The sequence below is a fragment of the Xenopus laevis genome, chromosome 8S, assembly GCF_017654675.1.
Source record: "Xenopus laevis strain J_2021 chromosome 8S, Xenopus_laevis_v10.1, whole genome shotgun sequence".
In the NCBI taxonomy this organism is placed as follows: domain Eukaryota; kingdom Metazoa; phylum Chordata; class Amphibia; order Anura; family Pipidae; genus Xenopus; species Xenopus laevis.
In genome coordinates, this window is record NC_054386.1 from 21,234,499 (window position 1) to 21,246,889 (window position 12,391).

The 12,391-nt window shown below is 42.5% G+C and overlaps 1 protein-coding gene across 1 annotated transcript in view; it reads left to right on the top strand.

Annotated features, from left to right (window-relative positions):
* Positions 1–1,883: 1,883 nt before the first annotated feature.
* Positions 1,884–12,391, top strand: part of ppp4r3a.S (protein phosphatase 4 regulatory subunit 3A S homeolog) — a 32,573-nt gene continuing 22,065 nt past the window's right edge. The window contains 4 exon segments of the mRNA NM_001091588.1: positions 1,884–2,397; positions 4,490–4,545; positions 7,045–7,143; positions 7,379–7,996. Of these exon segments, the coding sequence (NP_001085057.1) occupies positions 2,256–2,397; positions 4,490–4,545; positions 7,045–7,143; positions 7,379–7,996 (915 nt within the window). The 5' untranslated portion in view covers positions 1,884–2,255.

Genomic DNA, 12,391 nt, shown 5'->3' on the forward strand with positions numbered 1-12,391 from the left:
GTAGTGAAAGTTCCCATTGCTCCAGACGTACAGCTGCCCCCTGATTCCAACACAAAAGGGCAGGGTTGCTAGCCAACCAAATTGGGCTACTAATTTAAAGCCCAGGCGGATTTTGAAACTACAAACTAGCCAAGGTACGGATTTGGGCTACTTTTTTGGGCCTTTGGCTGGTTTTTACTTTGGAAACCAGCCAAAGTTTTTTTCTTGCCCTAATGTGCCAAGCCTGCATCTCCCAGTGCTTGTTGTGTAATCAGGGTCGGACTGGAAGGCCCGGGGCCCACTGGGACTACTATCCAGGGCCCCCGCCGCCCCCCCCTTCAGTGACGCACCGAGTGCGCGCACATGAAGGCGCCGCTCTGCGTGCCTGCGTGAAGGCGCCAGGTGCCATGCGCATGCTCAGAAGGCGATGCGCAGAAGGCTATGCGCAGATGGCACTGCGCGGCACATAAAAAAAATTTTTTGCCGAGAGGGGGTCTGGCCCGGTGCGGGCCCATTGAAGGTAGGGGCCCGTCGGGCCAGTCCAACACTGTGGGTAATGTAGTTTTTGTTTAACAATTTGCAGACTGTAAGACTACAATACCCAGCATGCAATGGGACTGACTTGTGTAGAAGTCGGGAGTTATTACATTTTGGGCTCTGCACCCCAGTCTCCATCTCTCTTAAGCATTCTTGCATTTTCCAGTGACTTTTTGCAATTTCACACAATTTTGGGGCAAAAATCTGCTGGCCACAAAAATGTCTAGAGATTTAGCTGTTTTACCAATGTTTATTGAAATTGTATATGTATTAGGGCCTTATGCAGCGGCGATTCTGGTGAAGAAGCCGCTCCTCAAAATGCCGTCCCCCTTAGCCGGCTTACCCATCTGAGGCAGGAACACTAGTGCGGAGAGCGCAACTGCGCTCTCTCGCACTGGTAAAGCCGAATTTCCGGTTTCAAAACTGAGAATTCGACTCTTAAAAGTACAGGAGCGTCTTTTTGCTGCCCCTGGAAATGTATCTGGCGTTGCCACCTGGGGGAGCGCCTCAGCCCACCTCATTGGCTGAGTGCCCCTGGGCTTATGGGCCCCTATACCTACTGGGCCCCCCTGTAGTTACCCCTGGTGATTGATTTTGCTTCATGGAAAAATATGCAAATCAGTGAAAATTGAAAAAAGGCGTATTCTCTCATATATTCATTTATTTATTAGCACATATTGTGGTGCTATTTTGGGGCTACTGTTGAAGTGCCTCTTGGCTAGTTTTGGGCAGGTTTTTTAGTTGACTTTGGCTGGTTTTGACAATTAGACCTGGCAACCCCCGGAGTTTGGAAAAACGTGACACCCCATTTTAGTTGGATTGAAAGTTCCCATTGCTCGAGACGTACATCTGATTCCAACAGACAAGGGTGACTTTCCTGAGGGGATAGCGATATTTTGCTCACAAACACGTCCGGGTTCTCATTTAACGCGTACCCCTATTGTGAGGGGGTGTGTGACCCCCGGGGTGACTGACTGACTGAGAGAGGGAGGAGAAAACATGGCGGAGGAGCTGGCGGCGCTTCTGTGACTGACACACTGGGCCAGACACGGGCAAAGAGGGCGGGGACACCGGCAGTCGGCGGAGAGCAAGCAGGAGGGACCCGGAATACGGAAACGTGTGGAACTCGAGGCCCGGACTCATCCTCTCCGTCGGCGTCAGCCGTGAGGGGGCCCTGGGGTTATTGTTCGCCTTGTCGCCGCGGGGTAGTCATGAAGGCAGCTCGGCGCGTATAACTGCGACCTTGGAGCCGAGATTTCGCTCGCTTACACTTTAACAATATGAGCGAAGGGGCAGATCTGTAAGCTCCGCCCAGCGTGGAAGGTCCGTACGTGAGATCGCGGGAAAGCCCGGGGATTGTCGGCCTGGAGGCGGGAGTGCGAGGCCCTGTGGAGACGGACCTCGGTGGAACGCACGTAGCAGCGACGGGGCTGAGGAGAGGCCTAGGGTTGGGTGCTACGGCCCGGGGTAGCAGTACTAGGAGAGCCCGACGGTCGGCCTTTTTTCAACTGAGTAAGAGATTTCGGAAAAGCCAAAGGCCGGGACCTCCTCAGCGGGTTACAGGTGTTAGGAAAGCCCGAAGTTTGGGCCCTTCTTGGATTCCGGGCGTCAGGAAAGGGCGAGGTTTGACTCATCGAGGAAGCGGTAATAGGAAAGCCCGGGGATCGGGCCCTATTCGGCGGGGCAAGGGTGTCAGGAAAGCCCGGGGATCCGGCCTCCGCGAGGATAGAGGCGACAGCATGACTGACACTCGGCGGAGGGTGAAGGTCTATACCCTGAATGAAGACCGACAGTGGGATGACCGGGGCACGGGGCATGTGTCCTCGGGTTATGTGGAGAGGCTCAAGGGCATGTCCCTCCTAGTGAGGGCCGAGAGTGACGGTAAATAGCGTGTTTATCTCCCATCCATGATTGTCTCCATTCTCAGCCTACTGCAGCCCTCCAGGACTTGTTCAGCTACTGCCCCAACATCTAATGCTCCTCCTGCTGCTGCTGGAAGTTGCACTAGTTGAGCAGGTGCTGCATCTTGGAGCTGCCTGTTATGTCCATTGCATTCATGTTGCCTATTCTCACTCTCCTTAAAGGACAACTAAACCTTAAAGTTAAAAAAACTCTACCACCCTACCCTATATAGACCCCCCCTCCGCCTAAGTATTACCCCAGGCAAATGGCCCTAACGTTTTACTTACCCCTCGGTGCAGATTCAGGCATCGGAGTTCACGGCCGCCATCTTCAGCCTCGTCGGAATGAGACCGGCGCTTCGGCAATTTCCGTGATGGGCAATTGTCACGAAACAGAGAATTGCTCCGACTGCGCATGCGCCGCCAGTCTCATTACGAAGATTGCCGAAGATAAGAAGATGGTGCCCGAGAACTCCGATGCCTGTGCACCGACGGGTAAGTAAAACGTTAGGGCCATTTGCCTGGGCTAACACTTTGGCTGGGGGGAGGAGTAGGGTTGCCACCTGGCCAGTAAAAATGATGGATGATCCCAATGTTATTAATAGGGAAAAAAGATAAATACATCGGAAGGCTGGGAAGTTTTTTCCAGAAAAGGTGGCCACCCTAGGGAGGAGGGGGTCTAAGTAAGGGTTTTTTAACGATAGGGTTGAATTCTCCTTTAAACGAAGAAACAGGTCTGGACTGAGATTCAGTATAGGTCCTGGCATTTCAACTAGGCACAGCCCCTACCAGCCCGCTAAGTAGTGGCTACTAATGGCATTTGACAGCAGCCCCTCCTGCATTTGCCAGAATCCACAGATTGCCAGTCCAGGCCTACTGAGATAGTAGTGATGGCCACACACACTAACTGATACATGTTGGTATCCAACCTATTGGTTCACAGGCCGTGCAAACAGGACCCGTACAAGTTGCCTTTCTGCTTTACTGGTGGAAGTGGAGTGGCAGCCCACAAGGTGTATTGGTAGATGACATTTTAAAACCTGCTCGATTGGGATTGTCCAGTCGCCATAGATGTATTGTAATTCATTTGCATGATTTCACCTGTAAGTGTCTGGCCAATTTAGGCTAGGGCCAGACGGGACTGAAATCAGCCTGTTGAAATCCACAGGCCGATTTCAGCCCCTTAATCACGAGCAAAATCCTGATTTCAGCCGTGTCTGGACCTAGCCATAAGGCTCATCTAAAGGGGGACTCTGGATGCAACATGATGCAAATCACCGTGTATTTTACCACATTGCACCTCACTCACCCCTTGTACCTAGCTCTAGTGGGCACATCTCTTTTTGCCTCCTGAAAAGAATGCAGTTAATTGCCCCTAACAGTGAATTTCACAATGTCAGCCACATCTTCCATTTTCTTTTTCCACATATAAGAAGTTTGCCTATGTGTAGCTTATGGGTAACCAAATGTACAACACCTACACGTGTTTCACTCTCGTTGCATAAGTAGGAGCACTTGCAGACACAAGACAGAAACAGAGCCATAAAGGCAAGACCACAAATGTACTAAGAGAAAGTACTTGAAACATTTTAAAAAAAAAAAAATTAACAATGCATTGCTAATTTTTACAAGAGATTATTTTTGACATTCTTGCTTATTTTTATTTATATTATGGTATAGCCAGAGTGTTGGCCATTGTATTTAGTTTTAACTTAACTTAAGAAATGTGTTCAAACTTTCCTAACCTGTAAAATTGACAAGGTAATTAGGGGGTGTGGCCACAAAATGGGCGTGATCAAACAATTTTGCTACTCCGCGCTGCAAATCTTTTTGTCCCTCTTTCTGTTTCCAAAATGTTGGGAGGTATGTAGTAGTTGAAATTTAAATTCTGAGAGTTGCAGATGTAAATATTTAAAAATCATTGTGCTTCAACAACTGTTGTTGGGCACCCCCCAGTAAATCCAATAAATGGGAGAAATGTAGTGCAATACTGTGCAGCTTTCCTAAACTTTCCTAGGCATACCCAGCACAGTCATATACTCAAAAATGCATTTTTTTCCTTTTTTCCCCAGGCTCACTTCTTTTGGAATCAAAAATTAATACTAACACAGCTTACCAGAAGCAGCAGGTAAGTCATTCTGTGGCAATTTTTTATATTTTTATATAAATGTGACCTAAAACATCATCTGATTTTCAAACAAATCCTAAAAGTAGGTAAAGAAAACCTATTTAAACAAATGAAACACAAATTATTATATTTCGTCATGTATTTATTGAAAAAAAATTATCCAATATATCTGCTTGTGGCAAAAGTAAGAGAATCTTTAGGATTATCATATAATTTGAAGATAAAATCAAAGACTTGTGTTTTCAATCAATGGGATGACAATCATGTTTTAAGCTGGCCATAGATGTGCATATTTTATTCTTTGTGCCGCAAATGCTCATTTGTTTCAGTCTAACAATTAACGATTCAGATTAAAATAAGTAGTAAGGATAACAAATTAGACAATGTTTTGCCTACAAAAGTTATGTCCAACAAATAGCAGTAACAGTCACCTATTGATATAGTCAGAGAGGTAATACATCCAGAGATCTCATTAATAGCCAATATAAATCTTTTAACCTGTCCATCTAAATGACCGATTGCCATGGTACGAAAAATGTCGGGACACTCAACACATGATCCAAAAATTGTATAAATCTTCGTTTCATGTGAATGTATCTCTATGCCTATGGCCAGCTTAGTGAGAGACCCTGTTTTATTTAAAGAATGGTAATCCAGGAAAGCCTGATCGCACGGATAAACACATTTGTCGATGTGTATCAGGGCTCATACAAAGGAGGTGTCTGAGTATCTCAGAAAAAATTGTCTATGCCCATTAAGTTGAAAAGGGTTATAAGACTGTCTAACGGAGCCAGCACACGTGCAGATTAGAGGAGATTTAGTTGCCTGGCGACTAATTGCCTCTTCTGCAAGACGACAACCGCCTTCCCCTTGCTATAATGAGAAAACACCAGCGCCAATGCACTCACGGTGATTCGATTTCCGACTTTGCCCGAAGTTTCCTTGTGAGGCAACTTCGGAAATCGAAGCGCTGCGAGTGCATTGGTGCTGCCATTTTCTCATTATAGCAGACGAAAGGCGGTTCAGGGAGATTGTCACCCCACAGAAAAGGCAATTAGTCGCCAGGCGGCTAAATCTTCCTGAATCTGCCCGTGTGCTTAAGCCCTAAAGAGTTTGGACTCCACCAAACAATAGTCAAGCAGATAGTGTACAAATGGGGGAAATTCAAGACTGTTGCTACCCTACCCAGAAGTGGTCGACTATCAAAGATAACTCCCAACTGCAAGGCAACTAATAAGAACCAAGGGTTACTTCTAAGCAACTGAAGGCCTGTCTCATATTAGACAATATTGATGTTCATGAGTCCACCATCAGGAGAACACTGAACAGCAATGGCGTATTTGGCAGGGTAGCAAGGAGAAAGCCACTGCTCTCCCCCAAAAATATTGCTGATCATCTACAGTTTGCTAAAGATAATGTGATAAACCAGAAGGATACTGAAAGAATGTTTTGTGGATGGATGAAGCCAAAATAGAACTTTTTGAATTAAAGGAAAACTATACCCCCCAAACAATGTATGTCTCTATTAAAAGATACTGAGTAAAACAGCTGATGTGTAAAACCCTGCTTCATGTAAATGAACCATTATCGTAGTAATATACTTTTTTAGTAGTATGTGCCATTGGGTAATCATAAATAGAAAATTGCCATTTTAAAGAATAAGGGCCGCCCCCTGAGATCGTAAGATTCACTGTGCACACATACAAACCACATGTAAGGTCACATGAGCCAATTAACAGACAGAGTTCTGCCTTTTGCTTCCTCACTTCTTCCTGTTACAGTTAGTGTTGTAGTATTTCTGGTCAGGTGATCTCTGAGACAGCACAGATAGAGTCACGAAATGGTGGCTCAAGGCAAGAGATGTAAAAGGGCAATATTTTCTTAAATATATATTCCAGTTTGGTAAGATTCTTTAATATGTCATTCAATTTGATATAAACTATCTGTTGCTTAAGTATTCATTTTGGGGGTTTAGTTTTCCTTTAAATGAGGAGCATTACATTTGGAGAAAGAAAAATCCATCATAAGAACCTTATCCCATTTGTGAAACGTGTTGATGGGAGTGTCCTTGTTTGGCCATGTTTTGCTGTATTTGGGCTTGGACAGCTTGCTTTCGTTGATGGAAGAATGAATTCATTGAAGTCATGCAGCAAGACAACGATCCTAAACACACTCTTAACTTCTCACAATGAATGTTTAAAGAAGTATAAAGTGAAATTCTTTTTCAATAAAAAAAAAAAATTTTCATTTGTTTAAGTAGGTTTTCTTAGTTTCCTTTTAGGATTTGTTTGAAAAATAGATGTTTTAGGTCATGTTCATATAAAAAAAAAAAAAATATATATATATATATATTTTATTTATTTTTATTATTACACATGACCTTAATTTGGTAAATTCCATAAGATGTAAAGAAAAGAACTTTATACAATGTTCTGTAAATGTTGTACTCTTTTATTCATGCTTAAGTACTAAAAAACAGAATTATCTGTGTACTTGCAGGACACACTAATTGTGTGGTCAGAAGCAGAAAATTATGACCTGGCTCTTAGTTTTCAGGAAAAGGCTGGATGTGATGAAATTTGGGAGAAAATATGCCAGGTGAGTTATATTTTCTAAAGAAAATTAAATCTTCATATTTTCCTGTTGACTTATGCATGTATAAGAGCCTATATGGAAGGATAGTTTTCATGATATATCTGTGTATAAAAAAAATATTCCATACGTCATTATAAATGTCATTATTGTCCCTCATAAAACATTTGTATAGGAATGATGCGGCTGATTAGTGTAGTCTCTGTCAGGATTCTTTCAGCATTTCTTTTTCTGGATTAAGGTTCAAGGGAAAGACCCCTCAGTGGATATCACTCAGGACCTAGTGGATGAGTCTGAGGAAGAACGTTTTGATGACATGTCCTCTCCTGGCTTGGAATTACCATCATGTGAATTAAGTCGACTAGAAGAAATTGCTGAAGTTGTGGCTTCTTCTTTACCATCTCCACTTCGTCGAGAAAAACTTGCTGTAGCCCTTGAAAACGAAGGTTACCTTAAAAAACTCTTGGAGCTTTTCCATGTGTGCGAAGATCTGGAAAATATTGAAGGACTACATCACTTGTATGAAGTTATCAAGGGTATCTTTCTGTTAAATCGAACTGCACTCTTCGAGGTCATGTTTTCAGAGGACTGTATGATGGACATAATTGGGTGCCTGGAGTATGACCCTTCCTTACCAACACAACGGAAGCATCGTGAATTTCTGACAAAAACAGCAAAATTTAAAGAAGTGATTCCGATATCGGACCCAGAACTGAAACAAAAAATTCATCAGACCTACAGAGTTCAGTATATTCAAGATGTGGTTTTGCCTACCCCCTCTGTGTTTGAAGAAAACATGTTGTCAACTCTTCACTCCTTCATATTTTTTAACAAAGTGGAGATTGTTGGTATGCTACAGGTAGGTTATTCTTTTTCTCAGTCATCACATAAGGTTTATAATAATACAAATAATATACAATATACAAATAATAATATTTAAATTTGCTATTTTATACCTTTAACTGCCAACCCACATAAAATGTACATTGTGATGGCACTTTCAATGAGTATAGTTACAAATGAAGGAACCTGTGCCATTCAGATTACATAGGGCCCTTTTTCTTAACAGTTGTCCAAAGATGTTGCTGGACTACAGTTCTGGACTAGAATGTTTTCACTCCTTTTTACAAGTTTAATGATGGGAGCTGTGGTTAAAATATGAGGACCCAAGGTTAAAAGAGAACCGAACCCTTAAAATGAACAGGGCTGAAAATGCAATATTTTATTTACTTACTGCACCAGCCTAAAGTTTCAGCTTGTCAATAGCAGCAATGATCCAGGATGTAAAACGTGTCGCTTGTGGGTTCCTAAGCTCAGTATCCACAGAACAGAGCATGGGCAGTGAATCAGCAGAAAAGAAGATGGGGAGCTTATGGGGCATCTTTGTAAACACAGATCTTCACTGCTAAAGGGCTGTGGTTGCCTTGGTCTGGTACAGAAGCACAAAACATAATGTACAACATTTATAGCCAACTTCTTCAGCTTTATTCTCCTTTAAGAAACAGGGCAGTAGGTGAGTCCTGAGATCTGAGAACATGTGTTTTGTATATGGAACAGTGCCTTGGATACCTCATTCAGTGATAACAGTATTAACCGTTGAAATCACTAGTTTCTTTGCTGTCAAATCTTGTAAATGATCAAGAAAAAAAAAAACAAAAACCCCAAAGCAAGATTAAAGGAGAAGGAAAGGTTAAAACTAAGTTAGTCTTATCAGAAAGGTCCATCTAAATATACCAGTAAACCCCCAAAGTAGTGCTGCTCTGAGTCCCCTGTCAAAAGAAACACTGCATTTCTTTCCTTCTATTGTGTACACATGGGCTTCTGTATCAGACTTCCTGCCTTCAGCTTAAACCTCATTGCCCTGGGCAAGAGCATGCTCAGTTTGCTCCTCTTCCCCACCCCCCTCCCTTCTCTACTGTAATCTGAGCCCAGAGCAGGGAGAGACTCAGGCAGGAAGTGATGTCACACCATGTTAATACTGCAGCTCCTATCCTAAACAAACAGAGAGTTTCTAGAGCTTTTTACTCAGGTATGGTAAAACATTCTACAGAATAAATATAGCATTCTATCTTGCACTATTGCAGCTAATCTATTGGCAATAAAATGCCTCCGTAGCTTTCCTTCTCCTTTAAAGGAAAAACATCCAGCTATTTAAACCCCTTCTATCCAGGTACAATGGCTTGGTTGATATTCCTTTCTCCTAACCCGATGCACCATGCACACAGACAATGTTCCTCCCAGGCCCTTTTTGCCGGCTGCATCCCTTGCCATTTTTTTCCCCACCTTCTGACTTCCTTCCAGCTCTTCTCCTTCACATGTTCTGTGAAATTTTGTAACACCAAACCAGCAGGATTGAGAACTTTGCAGATGTGCCCATAGCCCTACCGGCTTTATAGGTGCATTAATTCTTACCTGCCGGCTCAGTTTTTCCCCAACCACGAGCACACAACTTTTGATGCCAGCACAGACAACAAATTATGGTGCACACACACACAGTTTTGTGTGAAAATTAGGGATGCACTAAATCCAGGATTCAGTTCGGGATTTGGCCAGGATTTGGCTTTTTTTAGCGCGATTCTGATTTGGCTGAATCTTTCTGCCCCCGGCCGAAACGGATCTAAACCTTAATTTGCATATGCAAATTAGGGGATGGAAATCGCGTGACTTTTTGTCAGAAAAACAAGGAAGTAAAACATTTTTCCCCTTCCCACCTCTAATTTGGATATGCAAATTAAGATTTGTATTCTGTTCGGTATTCTGCCAAATCTTTTGTGAAGGATTTCGGGGGTTCGGCCGAATCCAAAAAAAATGCATTCGGTGCATCCCTAATGAAAACGCAACATTTTGCATTTATTATTATTACTTGCACACATAATTTTTTTTAAAAATGCGCACACAAGTTTAAGATGTGGGCACAATATAATTTTTTTTTGCGCACATAGTTGAGATGGAATTAGAGGGAACATTGCCAACTACCATCTTTTTTCTGGGAGAGCACTGCACACGGCTGTTTATTGGGCTTGAAATTCATGTTTGAGGAAAGTTATATTGGAAAAATACGTTTGAAGTGCAGTAAAATAAACTACCTAAATGCATCTGAACACTTATGCAGCATCTTTATTGGTTTATGGAGTATAACATGTATGATATCTGTCCCCATGGTTTTTAAATCTCCTCCCATGGGTGTTCAAGGTGTGCTTCAGCATGTCTTTCATCTGGTGAAAGAAGGGATATATGCCCAGTAACGTAATTCTCGCACTTTGTGGCATATAACATGGCTTTAGCACACAGCACAAATCTTGTATACAGCTCATGCTTGTCTTTCCCCTCCTGCCAGGCATCCAGGAGCAAAAGCACCATCATAAATTTATTGCAAAGCTGTGTGCAGAACTGCTTTTCTTAAAGGGATACTGTCATGGGAAAAACATTTTTTTTCAAAAAATGAATCAGTTAATAGTGCTGCTCCAGCAGAATTCTGCACTGAAATCCATTTCTCAAAAGAGCAAACAGACATGAGGCTAGACATATTGTCAGTTTCACAGCTGCTCCAGTCATGTGACTTGTGCCTGCAATTTAGGAGAGAAATGCTTTCTGGCAGGCTGCTGTTTTTCCTTCTCAATGTAACTGAATGTGTCTCAGTGGGACATGTGTTTTTACTATTGAGTGCTGTTCTTAGATCTACCAGGCAGCTGTTACCTTGTGTAAGGGAGCTGCTATCTGGTTACCTTCCCATTGTTCTTTTGTTTGGCTGCTGGGGGGGGGGGGAGGGAGGTGGGTGATATCACTCCAACTTGCAGTACAGCAGTAAAGAGTGATTGAAGTTTATCAGAGCACAAGTCACATGACATGGGGCAGCTGGGAAATTGACAAAATGTCTAGCCCCATGTCAGATTTCAAAATTGAATATAAAAAAATCTGTTTGCTCTTTTGAGAAATGGATTTCAGTGCAGAATTCTGCTGGAGCAGCACTATTAACTGATTCATTTTGAAAAAAAAAATGTTTTTCCCATGACAGTATCCTTTTAATATTGCATTGTGGTTGACAGCAGAGGCTTGCCAGCAATACTGGCTTCAATAATTCCTTGAATTTTAATTGCCCCTTTTGAACTCAGTTGCATATAAGTGGGGGAAGACACGGGGCATATTTATGAAAAAGTTAAATAAAGCTTGCCACATCCACTATTCAATTGTATGAGATTTTCAGGGACACGTTTATCAGAGTAAAAGTGTAGATAGATAAAAGTGCACCATGGTGTGGCCAACTGCGATACCTTATGATCTGTATTATTTGCAAGCATTCATATTTTACCACTATAATTGTACTTGAAGGAACAGTATCACCAAAAAATGAAAATGTTTAAAAGGAATGACCATATAATGTACTGCAGTGGTAAAACTGGTGTTTACTTCAGAAACACTACTAGAGTTTATATAAACAAGCGGCCGTGTACCCAAGGGGATTGCCATTCAAGCACAGGATACACAGTAGATAACAGATAAGTTCTGAAGAATCCCATTGTATACTTCAGAGCTTATCTGATTTCTTTGGTATATCCTGTGGCTTTTCTCCTTTTTCAGCGTTGAATGGCTGCCCCCGTGGCTACACAGCAGCTTGTTTATGTAAAGTATTGTAGGGTTTCTGAAGCAAACACACCAGTTTTACCAGTACAGGGAAATGCTACATTATATTGTCATTCTTTTAAAACACTTTCATTTTTTGTGTTACTGTTCCTTTAAAGGAAAACTATATCCCCCCAAACAATGTAGGTCTCTATAAAAATATATGGCATAAAACAGCTCATATATAAAACCCTGCTTCATGTACATGAACCATTTTCATAATAAAATACTTTTTTAGTAGTATGTGCAATTGGGTAATCATAAATAGAAAATTGCCATTTTAAAAAATAAGGGCCTCTCCCTGGGATCATAGGATTTACGGTGCACACAAACATACCAACTTACCAACAAACCATACTTGTTAGGTCGCATGAGCCAATTAACAGACAGAGAACAGAGTTCTGTCTTTTGCTTCCGCACTTCTTCCTGTTACAGTTAGGGTCAGGGCACACACTCAGATTCAGGGGGGATTAGTCGCCCAGCGTCAAATCTCCTCTTGTTTGGGGGAGACTAATCTCCCCGACCTGCCTCCCGCCGGCTAGAATGTAAATCGCCTGCGGGATGGCACTCGGAACGCTTAGTTTTCCAAAGTCTCCTGGTTCAAGGCAAGAGAGGGCAATATTTACTTAAATGT